General features: G+C 37.2%; 1 protein-coding gene across 8 annotated transcripts in view; it reads right to left on the reverse strand.

Annotated features, from left to right (window-relative positions):
* YAP1 (Yes1 associated transcriptional regulator) overlaps positions 1-20,412 on the reverse strand; it is a 90,753-nt gene that overhangs the window by 25,957 nt on the left and 44,384 nt on the right. For 4 of the 8 annotated variants that reach the window (XM_075491043.1, XM_075491044.1, XM_075491045.1 and 1 more), the window contains 2 exons: positions 18,417-18,532; positions 9,249-9,362 (listed from right to left, as the gene is read on the reverse strand). In XM_075491043.1, coding sequence (XP_075347158.1) covers positions 9,249-9,362; positions 18,417-18,532 — 230 coding nt within the window. The remainder of the gene's footprint in view (positions 1-9,248; positions 9,363-18,416; positions 18,533-20,412) is intronic. The other 4 variants (XM_075491047.1, XM_075491049.1, XM_075491050.1 and 1 more) reach the window with 1 other exon arrangement.

A 20,412-nucleotide genomic window follows, 5' to 3' on the forward strand; every position in this document is an offset into this window, starting at 1 on the left:
GTAAGGGAACTGTTTTTAACTGTGAAATTAAACTAAAAGTTTGGACATTAAAAGAAGATATTGCTAACTGAATTTTACTGACATAACAACATACCCAAGTGAAAAATCATTGGAAAGAAAAGCAGTAATAACACTGAATGATTTTCAGCCATCTTGGCTGATTACACAAGTGTGCTATCTTCAAGGGAAACAGAACGAAGTATGTAATTTTCTATAATTTCCAACACAATATTTAATGAAAAGAGGGAAAACACATCTTGTTTCAAGTGACAGGAAAAACCAGAGGGTTTTAAAGTTTTTTTGTTGTTGTTGGTTTGGGATTTTTGGTTTGTTTTGGTTTGGGATTTTTTTGTGGTTTGGGTTTTTTGTGGTTTTGGGGTTTTTTGTTTAAAAAATTCTCAAATCTCCATCACTTACTGAGGACATGACTGCAAAAATCTGCACTCTAAAGAATATGCTTTTCAATGTGATCTCAGATAAGCACATTTTATTTTTTTTCCACACCTCATGGGTTTGTGATGATCCTGACACACAGCTCTTTTTTTAAGTACTTTGAATTCAAAGGCAAAGAGCTTCACTTATCTATTAGAGTTAGGACTTACCAGTTTTCTGATGCATCTTGTTCCTTACCTTCCATGGGTATGGAAAGCATTTAAATAAGGGGCTCTGCACCCACACAGCAGAGGCTGCAGAGACCTCACAGGCAGAGAAGGAACAAACAAGTCTTTGTTTCTAGAAGAGGGGGATTTGAGGGAGGAGGAGGGGCAGACAAGTTAAAAAACACGAGCAACTTAAGACAATAAAAAAAGATCTTGCTGTCCTATAATATGGCTTAGCTTCACAATCTGCAGACTACAGCCAGTTGTAATAGCTGCAGTACGCTTTTGAGAACAGAGAATTAGTGGTCTTCAAATGCTACGCATTAAATGTTCTACTGTCCAAACTCAACAGCAAAATGCCTGTTCTGTACTGTAGCAGATAATACTTGACAGTTACCGAAAAAAGTTTAGACTGCTGCCTACATCCTTAATGGGAAAAAAACCACCACCACCAAAAAACCTAAAACCACAAACCAAGAGAGAGAAACAATTACCAGTCATTGGTTCTACAGAGAAAAGGCCAGCAGATTGTTAACAACTCAAACATAAAAGGCTAATTCTCTCCCAAGATCCTATGCCAATTTAAATCACACGTCCCAGGGCACCGACAGTTTGCAGTAACACAGTACCTTTCCCCTATGCAGAATTACATACAAAGATTGCTGTAAGAGCAATCTTAATGATTAACAGACACAGCTGAATGTTTGATGGTTTTTCTTTTGTATTTATCATTTCACCCTTCAAAACTAAAACTAATTTTAATCTGCGAACTTAAAGACATTATTTATTTGAACAAACGACAACAAAAAAGCTCAGGATCTGAGCATACTATAACTTACTGTTCTTTGTAATAAGAATTCATGTTTTCATTGAGGGAACTGAAAAAGTGTACTTGTCCCCTTCAGCTTCATTTGGAAACTAGACAGTTTTTGTGCACCATTTTTGGCTATGGCCAGGTTTTTCAATGATGCTAGTCTGCAGCACTGCCACAAAGGCAAAAATCCTCTTTGATTAAATTGAAAAGAGCTGTGAAGAAAAAAAAAATTACCAGCAGGGTTTGAAAGAACGAGTCTCGGAAGTAATAAAAACTTGTTCCAAGTGGCTTTTTCAGAGAGACTTGGTACAACAATCTGTTGTTTAATCAGGATACAAATCATGTTTATGGATTGCATTCTTCATAATGCACTGCTATATTACTTTAAGGAAATCCCAGTTGCAGTTTCATAATGCTGCTGTTATAAAACAACCTAAAAATTAGCACAATAAAATATTCCATTGTCTTCAGTTTCTGATTAATCTGAGAATCCTGGAGCTTAGAGTAAGGGGGAAACCTGAAACAGACTGTTCTCCAGGTTCATTTTGCTGTCATAAGTGTACAAACAAATCTTCGTGTCTTAGGTAAAAAGAAATACTCATACACTCCTGAGCTGGACTCTTGGTTAAAACCAGATATATCCAATTAAAATACTATCTATTACAGAAACATGGGCCAAACTACAGATTAATTTCTCTGCATTTATCAACTACTTGTATTCAAGTTAAATCAATATTTTTCATTTTGTTCTTCTGTGACTACAGCACCTGCTGATTAAAACAATATAAATTAATTTAAACAGTTCTTTGTTTTCTTTGATAAAGCTGCCATTGTTTTTAAAAGTCTTTCTGTATCCTAAAATGCAGAGGTGCAACAGCTGGGTTCATTGACCACCACTAAGACTATAGCATACACAGACTCTTAACACACTGGAAACTAAACTGGAGTAAAATGCTGTTGCAGTTGTTCATGGATCTAACTTTTTTCCCCACAGAAGTCAACAGCAATATTTATAAAGCACTTTCATTCAATGTATGCCAGTTTCATAAGAACTGGAATATTCTGGCCAGCCAGAAAAGCAAATATAAATGGGATTCAGCAGTAACATAAATAGCTATAAGAAACTTCTGCTCAGTGCATGCATACAAAACACAACATTTTTCATTCTTCAAAAAGAAATCAATTTTAATTTTGGAAGTCTAAATTATTTTTAACATATTTGTCTTTATTTTTAAATCTTCATACAGAATGGAACTGACAGCGTAAGTATTCGTACTACAGGAGAACTATGTAGGACACATTGCATAGGACAGATTACGAGAAGAAACCTCAACTAATGTAATTTAAGTTTAAAGTGTGTGTATGAAACACTGAAGACCACAGAAAGTGCAGGACTCTGAGCTCATCAAGGCACTATGTCTGTCCACTGAATATCTGGCAAAATATATTTAACCAAACCTAGTCTGCATTTTAGACCAAAGTTTAATCAGCAAGGAGTCTACGTAGGGGTATTAGCTGCAAAGAGTTTCACTGCTTAATCACCACGTAACACTTCCTGGGTCAATTAGGCCAAAACACAAGCTTCTGTATAATTTTTTATAAAATAACATGAAAACTTTTTTTTTAATGCAGGTTTCCTTCAGTTTGAGGGGAACAAACCCTGTGTATACACATGTGCACATCTGCATCTTTAATTTCTCTTAAGCCCATTAGAAATGATTAAACAGGAGTTACAAAATCCAGTAAAAACTATTGTAATTAAAAAAAAAATCAACAGTATACTGTGAACAATTAGAGAAAAATTGTTTTCTGTATATAAGAAACTGAAATCATGTTTCAACATGATTAAGTTCAAGGAGGAAAAAAGCTGACGCTTCCTTGAATTTTAGATTATATGTGATTAGATATAGAGTATATAATTATTCTGTGTGTAAATATATTTAGATTACAGATAAAGAACGATGTGTTCAAAACGATGCACCTTCAATTTTTAACGTAGTATGCTCATTAACAGAGACATGCAAACTGAGGTGTTAAAAGGATATGGTGGAAAAAATGACCATATTAAGAGCGCAGTTTTCTTTCACTGGAAGTACACATTATTTTTACTGGCATAAAGACACTATTACCAACAAATCTCCTTTCTCAAACAGGATTAAATCATTCTGAAAACAAAACAAACCCAAACAAAACCCAAAGCAGGTATAAACTTACATAAACTTACTGCCCTGCAAATCCTTAATAAAAGTGTGGGGTTTTTTCCCCCTTTTTATTAGTATACAAATATTCTACAAAAAGTAGATAACTGCATCCTTACACAATACTTGTGGACAGATTTAATGATTTCTTCAGTGAACTCTGTTCAGTAAAGATATCTAAATACATCCTGCTTTCGAACAACACAAGATTTCACTTTCTGATATGATGATGAACAACTAAAAAGCCTTTATTGTCACTACCATAGGGGCAGCATCCCCTATTACAAAGGGATGCTTACCAGTGAAATTTCATCTGCCTCTGCAAATTCGCAACAAGCTCACTTTGACACAAGTCACTGGTTCACTGAAAACTGATGCTGCTCCATCTGTATACATTCTCTGACACACATACCAAAATACAGAAGTCTTCCCCCCATCCTAAGTGATCTCTTGAAATTGTTCTTCTGGAAAAACAGGGACAGGGAACTGAAAAATCTAATACCAATAGACCTTTCAGATGAGTCAAATCCACTTTGTTTTACAGACCATGTAAAGAGGATATGCCCTTGAATTTGCAGATCAAAACCAACTGTGGCTCATGGAAGGCAGATCTGGAACTTAAAAAACTTGAAACGCCACTGTGACCAGACATAAGGTCTGGGCTTTTTTTTGACCAGACAAAGGCCAAAAAAAAGTTTTCCAGTCTAGGGTTCTAGTTCTATCTTATCCACAAATCTGCCTTAGACAAGGCTCCTACAAACTAATTTGGAGAAACACATATTAAACAAAGTGCTAAATAGATAAAGGCATAAGAAAGCAACACTATGGAATACTTCCTCTTAATTTCCAATACTTAAAAATTAGCAGATGCTCCAAAGCTTAAGCTTTTAAGTGCATTTCAAGTTTGTTGTGTGGTTGTTTGTTTTGGTTTTGTTTGTTTGGTTGTTGTTTTTTAATGGAAATTATAAATACATGTTTCAATGAAATCTACAGGTGCATTTTACTTCAGTATCTCTAAACAAGCCCTTTTCATTGTTTCAAAGGTATAATGTTCTTACATTACAAAAATAGGAAGCAGAAAATCCTGATGTGCATTCTCTATACTCCTACTGTTATAATCGCTTTTATTCCTTTTCCTACTTGTGTAGTTCAAGCAGCTACTGTACACAGAGCCCCTATGGCACTTTCCATAATGATATTAAACACTGTCTTGCCTTGCCCTCCCCCTCATCCAAAATTCATACAGAACTTCAAAAAACATTAACACAATATCTAAGTGGGAGTGATAAAAATAAAGTCATGGCAGTGATTTCAGTTTGAGGTCACATCTTTTGCTTCATACCCCATATGGCAGCTCCAACATTTGAAAGAACAGAAGGAAGAAGATTGGGCCTGTGTAACACTGGTATGAACATTAGTAACAAACCTACAAAACTGAAGTCTGGAATAAAATAACAAGAAAACTGAAACAGTATCTTGCTTTACTCCAATTCCTGCAGACAGACTTGTCTGACTACTCTAATGGAGTACTACTGTTCAAACACAAGACTTAAATTAACCCAATAGAGACACAGAAATCAACTGCCAGTTTCCGGCATTTTCCCACTTCAAATTCACTGTCCCATCTTCAAATTTGACAAATTAAGTATCCTCAAAAAGCAAATTATTTTAAGTTGCATTTCAAAAACAAGTCGTATCGTCTGCAAACTTAAATAACAGTTAAAATCCCTTTAATGGTATTTGATACAAAAGCCTATTCTTGGAAACTTGTAGCAATAAAGTTGAACGATTCCAAACTTCAAGTGGTTCTAGGAAATTTAATTTTATAGAAAAAGCAGATGTTGTTCTACTTCACAAACTCCAGCCACTCGGAATGCATAGCTGACCTGCTTCCTACTCAGACATTCTTTGACTATCAAGAAAACATATTAACTTATCTGGGAGGCTTAAGAAAAACAGTAGGATCTGTGAAGAATGACCAATGGACAATAGCAGAAGCTAGTAAAAAACAAAACAGTCCAAAACACAAGCTCAACCTGACAGTCCAATTCTCCTAAGGAAATAACCACCTTAAGGGGGGGGGGGGGGGGGGGGGGGGGGGGGGGAAGTAATTTGAAGCCCCTTTTCTACAAGACCTGCAAAGGCACAGAGAAGGTAGGACAGCATGTTTGTACCAGATGCTCCACTAGACAAAGAATCCTGCTGACACAGGCCTAAGGACGCCCCCCTCCCATCCACCTTCCTTTGAGCCCATGTCATCTTTTATGATTGCCTGTGCTTGGCATGAGAAGACCCTCCTTTTATACTTAGTTCTTTCCTAGATTTTCAAGTTTGTGAATTCTCCTAATGCAAAACTGTTCTAAAGTCAAATACGCAGACTTGGAGGATCAACATCTGAGCCACAACAAGACTTCACCGCCGTTTAAGTGGTGTAGCTGAAGACCTCAAGCCCACTTCAAAGATGTTAGATCTGAGTCTTGGAGCAAAGTTCTTATCTTCAACTTGGAGCACTCAGGCTTTAGACCCAGCCTACTCCACAGCCGGGTATTCTGACAGGGACTCTTATCTGATGCATTAGTCTTAAAAGCCTGTTCCAAGAAAGAATCTGTATTAACTGCATCCTTTTATTTTCTGTTTAAAAGCATGAATGCAATACCCAAATTCCCCTTGCCAAGTAAGTCAGTAGGTGTGTCTGCCTAAAACAATTTCTTCAAACTGATCCTCCTTCCTCTTTCTTTTCTACCCACATTAATCAAAAATTCCCAGCACTACATTAAAAAAAAAAAAGTATATGCACACCTACTAGAGAAAATAAAGATGAATGCAAAGCTTCCATCTGGTGAGGAACATACAGAGCCATAAGGGCTGGCTCCCTGGAAGCTGGGAATTCAGAAGAAGCAATAAGGGCAAAGACTCTTCAAACTTTCTGAATACTGGAACAGAAGAGTATGTTTGCACATACCATTCAACAGCTTTATTGTTTTCAATGGTTCTTCAGATTGGTGAAAGTAACAGTACCAAGGAAGAAATGAATTTCTCCTTCATTTTCCATCAACATTAGTATCACTGTAATAATCAAAAGCTTCAGCACTACAAAGATGAATTCACCTAGGATTGCTTCTGAAAGTGTTAGTAGTCAAAAAATAGTGAAAACTAAGCTCTTACATTAAAACACAGTGAGAGAAGAGAGTATGGTGATCCTCTGGGTAAAAAACCAACAGGATTTTCAATCCATATTAAGCACAGAAAGGTAAACTTCTGAGTCATTCACATGCTATTTAGGGTCACAGCTCATATTTGTTGAGGATCTCCACATGATAAATAAATGCAAGGCTCAGTAAGTTAGCTCTGTCAAACAGACTTTTTTCTTCTTTACTGGAGTGACTTAAGGAGGTCACAAGTGAGAAAGCAACAGGAATAAGATTTTGTATTTTCTTGGCTCAAATGATAAAAACATAAACCACAATACAATGTGTACAACTTAAGATTTCAAGGAAAACTCCTTCAAGCCCAACAGCAGCTAGCAGCTTGTCTCTATTTGCTGTCACTCTAGATCAGAAGAGCCCACGTGCTTCCCCCCCCCCTTTTTTTTTTTCTTTCTTTCTTTCCTGCCCCTTTCGGTTACACTTGAGCTCTTTGACTGAAAAGGTCTGGAACAGATTAAAAGTCCGACCACAAAATAAAGAGCCTTGGCATGTACTCAAGCCTGTCTGGGATACACATACGCAGTGGGCCCAAAAAGGGAAGCTATGCAGCAAGAAACCCTTATGCAGTCTTTTGGACATTTCTAACTTCTTTCAGTTTAACTGCACAGCCTTAACATTTGATGGAGTTTCAGTATGCACAAGACAAGTAGTTTTTGCCCTTACAGTTAGACCATACTATTTACAGGAGTACAAAATAGTTCTGAGAAACAAGATTCATCTCACTCGTGAGCTCTGTCAATTAAAGCCTTTTCCACACTCCTTTTTAATTCCAGCTCATCACTGGAAACTATAAAGTAATACAAAGAAAAGAAAAATACATACCCTGCAAGATTACTTAAGTAAATATAATTGACCTGCCTCTTTTAACTGCAAAAGGCAACACTGATTTTCAAAATGACTGCTTCCTTTTCAGCCTTATTCACATATTAAGTAATTGTGAAGTTGCAAATTACCCACACACTCCTCTTGCAACACGCAAACAGGTCTGCAACTCTGGCTGGTGTTAAAGCCAGCATGGACATTTGCCAAAGCTGGCAACCTTCAATATATGCCCCACCTTTGGGCTCAAGTTGCACAGTGGTTCAACCTGTCTACAAACTGGTGAGCAGTTTATAAACAAAAGTGTGACAATGTAGTGTTCTCCATAAGAGCAAACGGATGTTTAAAGTAAGCACTCAAGCCTACAAAACAAAAATGCTGAAATTTCTAACAGCTGTTTCAGAAAAACAAAACAGAACAGCAACTGTTGAGTTTTGCAGCTCTGTGTTTATATGGCATTCATGGAGTTAATGCCTCTCCCAAAAGGGGCCCACAGTTGTTGTTAGGTCAACCCCTGTAAAGCTTCAAAGGCTTTGTATCCCCTCAGCCTGACCTACTCAGTGATCTGCACACTGTTTTCATTTAGTTGCACTGAGTCCAAAACTAAAGCCTGAAAACCACAATGATTTTTTTTTTTTTTTTTTTTTTTTTTACCCCTACTGTTTTTTCCATGGCTCTGGAAAAATAACTAAAATCCAAAGGAGTTGAAAATAGTAAGTCATTGGGAAAACAAATCAAGGCTAAATTAATACAGCTAATAAAGCTTACACACACAGGGCTTTATACAAAAACTAAAGTTGTAATACCACTTTAAATACATCAGAACAATCACTTGGACAATCTAAGAAACTAGTTCAGAGTCTCTTAATACTATATGCTATTCATAGTCATCAGTACCAATATTTTATTTAAATGTTTGCAGCTCTGCTTTCCATATAGATCAAAAACATTACAAAAAATTATATATCAGTTCTATTTGTTAAATTTTTACATCTAGACCTTGTGATCCCTAATGTACTATTTCCATTTCCAGTATTACATAGCCTTTACCCCACAAAAAGATTATTAAAGTAGAAACAACAAAACTAATCATTTCTCTCCATATTGTTTAAAACAGAAAGTTTTGTCATGATCATCACTGTGACAAGCTGGAATTATAAGCTGGTATATGTTTCAAGTGTATTTAAACAGCATAAATTATTATTTGACAATGCCCTCTTTAAGATAGAGCAAAGGAAAGTAAATATTTGTTTGGGAATTATAAGATTCTTCTGTGGTAAGGTCTTGCAATTTTAAAGGGAAGAGTGAGCTTGGCTGAAACTGTCTCTAGGTAAGTAATTTCTGAATGCCACCAATTTTGGGAACTGTACGGATCATACGGCAAAATCCCAACCCCTAGCATTAAAAAATTTGGTGACATACACTCCTACAGGATATCTGCTAATCCTTCTTATCTTTTTTTTTTTTTAAATAAAGATTTAAATAAGGTCTCTATAATTCAAATGAAAATATATTTTAATCGTACTATAAAAAGTTTTCAAAATATGCCTGCAAAATTAAAACTGAGTGAACTGAAGCGAATCAAAAATTCTGAAGTGAGATGAACTTTTACCAAAGCGTGGGTCAAGCCTTGGGTCTAGCCAAGATGTGGTCTTGTTCTTATGGTTTATGTAGTAAATTTCTCCATCCTGGGTCATAGCTTGTTCCCATCCATCGGGGAGTGGGCCTGCAATATAGAAGGAAGGAGTTGATGGCGGGCTCTTGTTTGCTCCAGCTGAAATTGATCTAAAAAAAATTCCAACATTTTACATATATAACAGTACATGAAACAGAAGAGTTTCAAGCTCATGTCTAACATTTCTGGGATAAGGGCAAAGAAGTGGCGGGTGGGAAATCAAAGAACAGAAAGCACTTCTATCATTTTGATTTAGGATTTGGAGTTTAATTTTATAACTTGTTTGCATCCTTTCATATGCTTTTGACACTTCCTTTTGCTATAACACTATAGTACAAAACCAGCAATAAGTCAAGCCTGCCAGAATGAAACCAGCATGAGCACCAGGAAAAAGAATAAGCGTAGAGATATTCTACCTTTCATGAGAAAGTTCATCTAGTGATTAAGGCCCAGCAGCAGCAACAAGGTAACACTGACAGAATCCTGAAATATTCCTCTCTCTTTCACAAACAAAGTGACAAAACTTGTTTTCCCTTTACCTCATACCATAACCTTCTGTGAAAGCATTAAAGGTTTAAGCAAGCAAAAACACAAACCTGAAGAAAACAGGAGGCAAACAAGCAATGAAAAAGTAAAGGCAAGAAAACATGAGAGGCAGACATAGAGACAACGGTGCTACAAACAGTAGTGCTACACCTCTACGAGCAGGAAGGCACAGGCAGGGAAACCTACATTTAGGAAATGGTAAAAGGGAGGTAGGTGATGGTGTTCTGGAGTCCAGAGCTAATGTCTTAAACACATGAGTCTTGAGGTGCAATTCCCTTACGTTCCAAACAGCAGCTTTCAAGAAAACCACCTTTCATCACTATACATTTCATAAACCACTCATTCCCATCTCTATATGATCATGTACCTTCGTCTGTATTTTGCTTAGACTGAAAACTACTCTTAAAGTTACATTCATCTCATCTTATCTGGCAGGTGCTTTACAAATGTATGTTTTTGAATTCTTATACTTACACAGATATGGACTTTTAAAAATATCTAAATTAGATACAGGAAGATCTTGCCTCTATTTCTTTAGATTACAAGTACAATTCTAAGATGATATAGCAAAAGATCCACTACAAATGTTAAGAATGTAAAAGAAATTAGAACAAGACCTGCTGCCGGAAGTCATCATATTTCAACCTCTCCTTCCATTCTTCCTCAGTGTAATATAGTAATACACTAGCAAAAGCCATCCAGCTGTTAGACTTGGACTAACAGACCATTCTGTATAATGTAAGATACATTAAGTATGCACAAACATCACAATTTCACACATGAGATTCAGATATACACACAAAAATGTGTATCTGATAAATGCCTGAAGTACCTACTATATCCATGTTCAAAGTACATTAGCTCTTTGCCTGTCATTTTGTCCTAAAGTCATACTCCTGTTGAAGAATTCATTGTCTAAAGCTGGGGGAGGGGAGAGGGGCGGAAGGATAGATTTGTTTGCTTAATCTCAGAAGATGTTCTTGGAGAAATGTCAAAAGGAGTAAAACAATCATTCGACTGCATTTCAGTAATATCCAAGGCATAACCAGGACAAGAATTTCTTACTGTGGTCTTTGAAGATCCCCTGCAAACTACATTTCTCATTTAAATGCTTTCATTTTGGCTCAGAAAACTATGCCTTTCTCTAGCAACCTCACTACTCTACCATTAGAGCTACAGGTTTTCGAGTGAGGAAAAACAGCGATCTAATAATTTCCTTCCCATCCTTAATGCTCACAAGCTTTAAATGATGCATACAAGTAACAAGAGTACCTCAGCTTTTATCAGACACTAGTGAACAGAACAGGCAAGAAAGAGTGACAACACTGCAAAAACATTCATAAATCCTAACATATTCACAGTATAACAAGATTTCGATGCAGAATTGAAAGCTCAAGTGCAAAGAACCCTGTACTTTGTTACCATACTCAAAGACCAGCCAGCTCATCAGCAAGATGCTATTTTATAAAACTGGGGCACAGGAGCACAGTGACATGCCCCACATCATCCAAGTGTAGAAGCCAATGAAGAACCAAAAATGTTCCTTGACTGCTAAGCCAACACCCTAGCCTTGTGGGCAGACCTTCTAGCTATCATTTTCCTCAGAGTCCCTCTAAGCCACACATCCCTTGGAGATGAAACTCAGCAAGAAATTATCTTTTGAACTGCAAAGCCAAAAAAAACAGCTGGCTCTAGGAAAAACAAAACTAGCCTTGGGGTGTCAGTCCTGCTGTACATTGAGTAAAGTGTATACTGGTCCAGCATGTTCCTTTGTAGTAAGAAAGAACAAAATCCCTTTGAAGTATGATGCCAGGAGTTGATCAGTCCACCTACCTGGTGGAAGAATACCGCTTATTAGATTCAGTGATCTGATGAGTACTAGCTTACTAGAGACAAACCTGGGCAAGGTTCTCTTTCTAAATAAAATGCACAGCTGTGGACAGGACAGGAAAGGTCTGTCTGCTCACCTGGCTGTCACAGTAGCAAGTCTTCCCTGCTAAGTGCCATCAACAGCTGCAGAAACAGAACTTTTCTCTCTAGAAACTTTTGGCATTAATCATGATGTTGCTTTCTTCCTTAGCGAGTAAACTGCTCTTGTATTTCTGCTGTCATCCCTACATATTGAAATGGTAGCTCAAAAATAGGTTAGTACTGCGTTCTGTAATTCCTATTTGGTTTTGTGAGCAGTTGTGAAACCAGAAGACTGTCAAGTCTGATTTTGTAACTGGCTGTCTGACAAACTCTGTATTAGAGGCAAGTAACAGAGGAAAAATGGAAAACCATAGTGAAGAATAGCAGACACATTCACTCAAGAGCACCTAGGAAAATTCCTGCACGATTACATGTCCCTTTTCCCCCCAAAAGGCTCAACAGGAACAGAATTCCCAGCATTACCTTATGCTTTTAAGTGACTTAAGTTATATAAGCTCTATATTGCTGTTCTTCAGACCTTCTCACTAAAATTTCCATAGTTACTGTAGTCCATGTTGTACAAAAACAGCCATGCTGGGTCTAACCAAAAGTCCATTTAGCCCAGGCACCTAGCCTGGGGTGATTGACAGATCATATTGCTGAAAGTAGCCCTTTTAGTCACTGCCAGGCTCTATAAACTTTTAAATAAAGCACTGAATACACATATAGACCCAAAAAGTATAGTGACTATGAACAGCCACTTGGCCTCCACTAGGTGCCAAAGGATCTTTCTTTCAAGTTGTGCTGGTTTTGGCTGGGATAGAGTTAATTTTCTTCATAGTAGCTAGTATGGGGCTATGTTTTGGATTTGTGCTGAAAACAGTGTGGATAACACAGGCATGTTTTAGGTGTTGTTGAGCAGTGCTTGAGTCAAGGCCTCTTCTGCTTCTCACCCCACTCAACCAGCAAGCAGGCAGGGAGTGCATAAGGAGTTGGGAGGGAACACAGCCGGGACAGCTGACCCCAACTGACCAAAGGGATATTCCACACCATATAACATTATGCTCAGCATATAAACCTGGGGGAAGAAGGAGGAAGGGGGGGGACATTGGGAGTGATGGCGTTTTGTCTTCCCAAGTAATCGTTGCGCTCGTTACGCGTGATAGAGCCCTGCTGTCCTGGAGATGGCTGAACACCTGCCTGCCAATGGGAAGTAGTGAATGAATTCCTTGCTTTGCTTGTGTGCACAGCTTTTGATTTACCTACTAAACTGTCTTTATCTCAACCCATGAGTTTTCTCACTTTTACCCTTTTGATTCTCTCCCCCATCCCACAGGGGGGGAGTGAGGGAGCAGCTGTGTGGTGCTTAGCTGTCGGCTGGGGTTAAACCATGACACAAGTACTTTTCCAGTCTCCCCTTGAACCTTTGTAAACATTTAGCACCAACAATATCCCCATGGCATGGTCTCCTACTAGTTCTGTTTGATATCTCCTAGGTCAACTGAATACAAATCACAACCATAAGCTTACAATTCTATGAAATTAGTTGCACAGGGAGAGACAACCCTTCTAGGGAACTCACCATTTACTGTCGTACTTTTAAAAACAAGGTTATCCAAAAACTAGATTCCAATTTCCAAATGTAGGCCATCCTTACAGAACTACCGATAAGGCATACCTCTGTAACTAAATATTTATATAATGCTGTAACTTAACATAAATACATGTAATTTTAAAAGTCTGTGTGCATGTCTCTGGTGCATGTCTCCATTTTTCTCCATTTACTTTCTCAATATACCATTTTTGCCATGAAACGCAGAGTCTTGAACACAAAGCAGACCTCACTGCTGGCAGATAGAAAGCAACAGAAAGAGTAAAAAAAGCACAAATGTAGTATAGATTCAAGCTATACAAAGTAATGGGATACAAAGTAAATCTTGCAAGTCCCTACAGTTTCTGATACATAATTGTAAAATAAATGTAAATAAAGCTGTATTTTATCATACAGTTAATGTATATTAGAGGGCATCTGCATCTAGATATTAAAAGAATACGTATAGACAACCTAGGAACTGGAACACCTATGTTCAACAGCAGGAATCACCTTCACCTAATACAAACATTTATCTCCAAGAACCTTCCTAATCTTTCTCTGTGAAAGCTGAAATTTTTCCCTTCAATCACTGTCATTGTGATTCCAAAACTTTTAAAAATTATATCAAAATCTACAAAATTTACCTAAAGTCCACCTTTATTCTACTGAATCAGTAAAGCTTACCAAAAAAGCCACTATTAAAAAAGGGGCATTTTTTCCAGATGAAGAAAGAAATTAACATTACTGTCATGCACATACTTATAAACTCCAGTTTCACAACAGTTCGTAGATAGTGTTGACCATACACAAAGCAGAATTTGTAGTATGACTGGTTACATAGAAGAGAAACAACTGAAGTGAGCAAGAATCTAAGAGAAGAGCTAGAACTTGTTTTAGTTATTGGCATATTCCTCCTTACCCTCCCGCCTCCCAAAGGGGAGAAAAACCTCAAGAGTTATGAAATTGAGTGTCCATTTTCCTACCAACCTTTAACATGGCACTACAGCCTTCCCTGAAGAGGCAACAGAATTACACTAGGTCTACAAACTTTCACCAGGAAGCCCAATTCAAAACTGCAATGTAACAGGGAAGACAAAAGAGGACAAAGACAGGTAATCTGCTCCAAATTCAATTATCTAATGTCTATGCGCAAGCAGAAGAGGCTAAAGTAAGCAGTGGTGTCAAGCATGATTCAGGAAGTAAAAGTATCTGAAGAATGGAAGTATATAAATACAATTACTATCCCACCTCTGCTATATCAACTGTAATTGTATAAGAAACAAGAATTGTTTCTTTCAAATTTATAACTTTACCTCAGTAAGAAATATATAGGACAGGTTCCTCAGAAGAACAATGTACAGTTATTACTCTCTTTTTTTTTTTTTTTTTTTTTTTTTTTTTTAATCAAGACAGAAGAACGTAATTTTTCCTGTAATACCTTTAGGAAAAAATGGTTAGAAACACACACACAAAAAAATCACAACAGTCAAGACTTTTTATATACATGTTGCATATTTAGAATTAACAGGCTTGTTTTCTTTCCATTATTGATGTGAAGATGCAACCCTATTTCACATAAGATTAACCAACAAATGCCATCTAGAAGAGCAGTGTGTTTCTCTGCATACATATGGCCCAAACCATTTTAATTGATTACATGTAGCAAGCTAAGTTCAGCAAGACCGAGACAAAAAAGAAACCCCCAATAAAACACAAAACAAAACAAAACAAAACAAAACAAAACAAAACAAAACAAAACAAAACAAAACAAAAAAATCAAAGAACCAAAACAGGGCAGGGGTAAGTGGGGGGGTGGGACGAGCATCACTTTTCACAGACTGATGCCCTCCTGCAAAGGATATATGCTTACTAACACTCACAAAATAGTTCATTCACAAAATCATGCTGGTAACAGATGAAGCTGGTTCAGATGCCTATTAATTTCCTTAAAGAAACATAACTTGCAGAAAGATACCTGGATTCTCATCCACTCTTAGCTGCCTCAAGAGGTGGGATTTCTTAAGAAAAACAACCTAAAAATCTCAACCTCATCCTAAACTACATCTTCCTTATGCCAGTTTTGATTTTAGACACGCTTGTGACTTGCCTTCACCCTTACCACACCTTCTAGTTTTGCTTTCTTCCCATTTTCCCCGAGATCCACTTATCCTATTTCTCCAGAAAACACAACAGGTTTATCTTCAATATGCAGACAGCAGCTTTCTGTTCTCTCTCTCCCTCTTCAGTTTGTTTTCCTGTTCTTAATTCTAACTAATGGAAGCTTCCAATGGCTTTCAAGACAGCTCCTAAAGATCTTCTCTCTTACGTTTTACCACAGCAACTTTACTTACAAGCTCCTATGGCAGTCTGTAATTAAATATACTAAAACTTGGACTTCTGTAGCTTCAGTAACTTCTGATTAAGGGCTACAATTACGGAGCACTATACAAGGATGAACTATACAGAAAGGAAAACATTCTCCCTTGCGGCATTTCGAACATTTTTTTGCAAGTCAGTGACCTCCAGCTGTCACAAGACTTACACTTGGTCTTTCCCCAATATCTTTCATGAAAGGCTCTCAAAGCACAAGGGCATGTTTCATTGCCAGCAATATTTCATAATAGGAAACTTCTGTCTTAAAGGTCTCAACTTTATTTCCCAGTTCTTGAGGATGAATAACCAAATTAGAACATTAAGTAGTCTTATATTTATGACGTTAGCACTCACATTTAAGTTCCACTGTGCTGAAGTGGTACATAGTTACTTGATTTTTCCATTTCTCTCATTCTTTATGAGGCCACCAAGGAAGCGTAAGTTACCATGAACTCAGCAGTAAAAAGTAACAGAACCAGATATAAGAAACTTTAGTAAAAACAAAAATACAGTCATAATTTAAAGGTAATACATAAAGATTTGCCAAATCAGGTATCAGAAACAGAATCATATACAATAAATGCAGGTTCAACATTATTTAATTCAAAACAGACTTGTTAAATGCAAGTAAGAGTAAGCAGGTGCATCCAAGGAGCCAGTTCTAAGTCATACTACCTCAACTGTTTTAAGCTTAAAAAAAGCAACGCCCTGTAAACATAACTTAAAATACACAGAAGTTCGGATTTCTTCATGTACTTTACCAAATTCAGAGCACTGGGGAAAAAACTTTACAAGATTTTCAGTTCATATTCAATACAATATCATCTGTGAAATTAAAAATACATGTTCATACTTGTATTCAAGTAAATGCTTTCTCAAGTTGCAAGACAACCCTCTTAAACACCTCAACTCTTCTTTATTGCACGAGCAACAAGATCTATGCAGGATCACTTGCCCACACACATCAGTCAATTACATGTAAATTCTTAATTTTCTTTTAAAAATAATCCTTGTGTACTGATTGCTAGATTATCTTTTAGATTTTTACCCCCTACAACTAACCAGGGGTTTTTTTTGTTTGTTTGGGGTTTTTTTGGTTGGTTTTGGGTTGTTTTTTTGGGGGGGGCGGTGGGGGGGTTGGGTTTGTTGTTTTGGGGTTTTTTTGTGTGGGGTTTTTTTTTGTTTTGTTTTTTTTTTTTTTTTTTGCTAAGGACCCTTCATTTCTTTCACGTACATAACATGAAACCTACTTCACTATCAATATTTTTTCCTGTTAATTCTTGGTACGATGGAAGGTTTGAGGAGTTATGTTAAAACACAGAATTTACATCAATATTCAAACAGCAAGCATCTAGTTTTAGCACAAATCAGATATGCCAAAAGGCAAGACAGACCAAGGGAATTGTTTCCTTTCTCCTATTCCCTGTTCTTCAGAAGTGTCCCTGCAAAAACATGTCATCTCTATTGCTGCAGGTTTCCTGGGATATATTTACAGAAAAAATAATCACAGATAATATGTTTTCACATCAGAGCCCGAGACCTCAATTGCTCTGAATCATGACTTCCTGAACTTGAACAGGACTCTCATTTGTTTCAGCATAATCCAACCTCCCGGCCTAGCCAGCAAAAAGTTTGATTAGCTTCCCCTCCAATACTCAGTCATGAACAGCACAGTTCGGTCATGACTGTTAATCTTTTGGTATTGTCTGCAGCATATGAATTGCAGCATGAAACAAAGCTGACTAAATGGACAACAAAAAGCAGCACCAGAGAATAACCTTTGTGAAATGCAGGAACAGCAGACATACACAAAATACAATCAGACTGTGAGAAAAGAAATAAAACATGAACCTCAGCGACAGACAGAAGGTGACAAAGCATAGGGAAGAGCGCAGCAGTCAAACTAGCCTGGCACCAAATTTATCTGCTTGCTCTTTGCACCATCAGGACATGAGAGCTCTGAAAACATACAGCAGATTCTACAGCAAGAACAAGCACACTTTACTGCTGTCTAGTGACAGCCCCTCCAAACTAGCTGAAAAACAATTCTATATTCCAGGAAAAGATACCAGACTTCCTCAGCTAGAGGAATAATCATCATGATACAAGATTTTGGATTTGATAGGAAAATAAGAGGAAAACCAAAACGTGTCTGCTTCTAAACAAGATTTTCCAAGTGTTTGCTTTATTCATTTAGGGAAGACAGAAAAAATGAGATGTTCATAACAAATATAGGAAATGTAAATGAATGGGAGTACCAAGTCTAGTAAGTGAGCGAGGGGAGGCAGAAGAACACTGTAGAAGCATGATAGCTTTAATGTAAATTGACACTAATTTAATGGAAATTCTGGTCTTCATCAATTTAACAGCATTTTCAGTCGTAAGAAATTTGACAAAAATTCTGCTTCTTTAAAAGTTTGAATCATCTATTTGAAAAAATAAAAACACAAACCAAAGAACTACAGGATATTTTCTGTTGACATCATAAGTATTAGACAAATTCTCTTACCTCAAGTATCAGTCTCTTGCTTGATGCACCAAGCACCAACAAGTTTAAAGTTTAAAACCAGGATAACTAGAAGGACAATTGTGAAATTTGGACTCCCTCCCCTCTCCCAATTAAAATACCTAGTGGTATCTTCATTTGTATGATATTTTTCATAAATACAAATTTTGCTTACCTGATGCTGAGTTCATGATGTTCTGCTGCACAGAAGGACTAGTGGGAGCTGTAACATTCATCTGGGAAAGCATGGCCTTCCTAGGATCTTGCCATGTTGTTGTTTGATCAATGTGACTAAGACAAAACAAAGTGAGAGTTAGGACAGTCATGCATTCACAACAATGACCTGCTACCACAGAAAGTTTAACAACAAAAGGTTAAGCCTGCCAACAGCAGCCACATTCAAAACCAAGCAGGAACTGTTTGGATTCTTTCCAAGCATCACAGTATGTCAGATTCTCAAACCCTTACTCTGGCGACCACCACTTTCCCAACAAACAGCTGTAACGATCAGAGCTAGACCAATGGTGAGACAAGGCTCAACATGAACACTGTAATCTAGACTGTTGTACCATAACCAGATGTTGTACCCTTGAACAAAACATTCTCTTCCTTTTCTCATGGATTAGTTACTTGTCATTTTTAAATGTGACTTCAGAGTCTTTCAAACCAAGCCAGTTATGTCTGGGATCTCAAGCACAGTCCAGTAACTTGGCATGATGAGTTCATATTCAGTACCTACAGAGTTGTAATGGACTGGCTAGTGAGTAATCATTAGTGTTCCCAAACTTTCTGTGCATAGACCACATCCTCAGATTATTTGATGGCCTACTCCCCTCACCACTGACAACTGAACAATCCCTCCACGGTAATTTAAGTAACCAGTCACACTAGAGCAGTAATATGAAAGTGATGTGCAGCTGCCTTTCAACTTCACATGAAAAGATGAGGACAGCTGGACTGTCAAGTAACTCAACTAGCCTTCTGCAGAATCCAATTACAAAACTTTGGGAGCTTAGGTTTATCTGTTTGGAAAAAAATGGAAAGTACATTCAGCACTGTCATTCACAAAAGTATGCAATTCAATGAAAATACGGAAGTGTAATGAATGATTACTTCACCTTTTGAGTATGTGATTAGCATGTTTTGCTAATGAATAACAAATGCAGGCTATTCATAACAAGCATCAGCACTATCTTGATGCCATTAAGCAACATTGCTCCAAGAAGTACGTGTGGACAAAAATAAAACTACCAATGCACACTGAGCGTTGACAACAAAGCTTGTTATGGATTCATTTAGAACTGGTATCAATTAAAACTCATATTCAAACACTATTAGAATATCAATTAGATGTCAAGTTATCAATTAGAATCCAACGCATCATTAACTTGGTACCATTCTTTCCTTACATTAATAATCCTTAAAGTTACTTTTTTCTGGATTACCTGGAATGCCCATTTTCATTTACTTCAGCAAAAACACAACATTTAAAGCTGCAGTATAAATTCTATTGGTGATCTGAGTTCTAAACTAGGTACTCCAACTCATACCTCTGCTTTGTATCCACGTCTTGCATTGTGCTTTTTACGTATCCTGGTGGATCGATGCATATTGGTACTGAACTATCAATCAGGCTGTTAATTTTCGATCTTTTTGTTGGGATTAAATAATAATTGTGCAGCAATTGTTCCCAATTCACAGTTTCTCTTATTTTAATGCATATTCAAGTTTAGGGGCTTGTACTGTATTATTTTAGATGTTCTTAAGTGATAATTAATTCAGATTTGGTCACCTCAACACTAGCATCTTTGTGGACGCTGACATCTGAGCTTGTCACACTGCTCTCCACCAACAAGAAAGGAACCTAAATAAACACTATTAGGATGTAATTCATTTGATCAATTTAAGGAACATATTGAAGGTGGATCAGGCCTATTTTCTCCTTCAAGAAGGGAACCTAAGTTAACTAGGTCAAATACACTGACATTAGAAGAGATTAATCCCAAACTTTGTTTATGTATTTGCATGACCACAACATCCAAGAGCTCTGGTCATAAATTAAGGCCTCATCACAGGTGAAACTGGATGAACAAAACAGAGTGTTATTTTCTCCCTGCCCTAAGCAACTAATTGCTATGCCTAGAAACTTACTAACGAAACCCTTGACTCCA

This window comes from Mycteria americana, chromosome 1 (genome assembly GCF_035582795.1).
Source record: "Mycteria americana isolate JAX WOST 10 ecotype Jacksonville Zoo and Gardens chromosome 1, USCA_MyAme_1.0, whole genome shotgun sequence".
Taxonomy (NCBI): Eukaryota; Metazoa; Chordata; class Aves; order Ciconiiformes; family Ciconiidae; genus Mycteria; species Mycteria americana.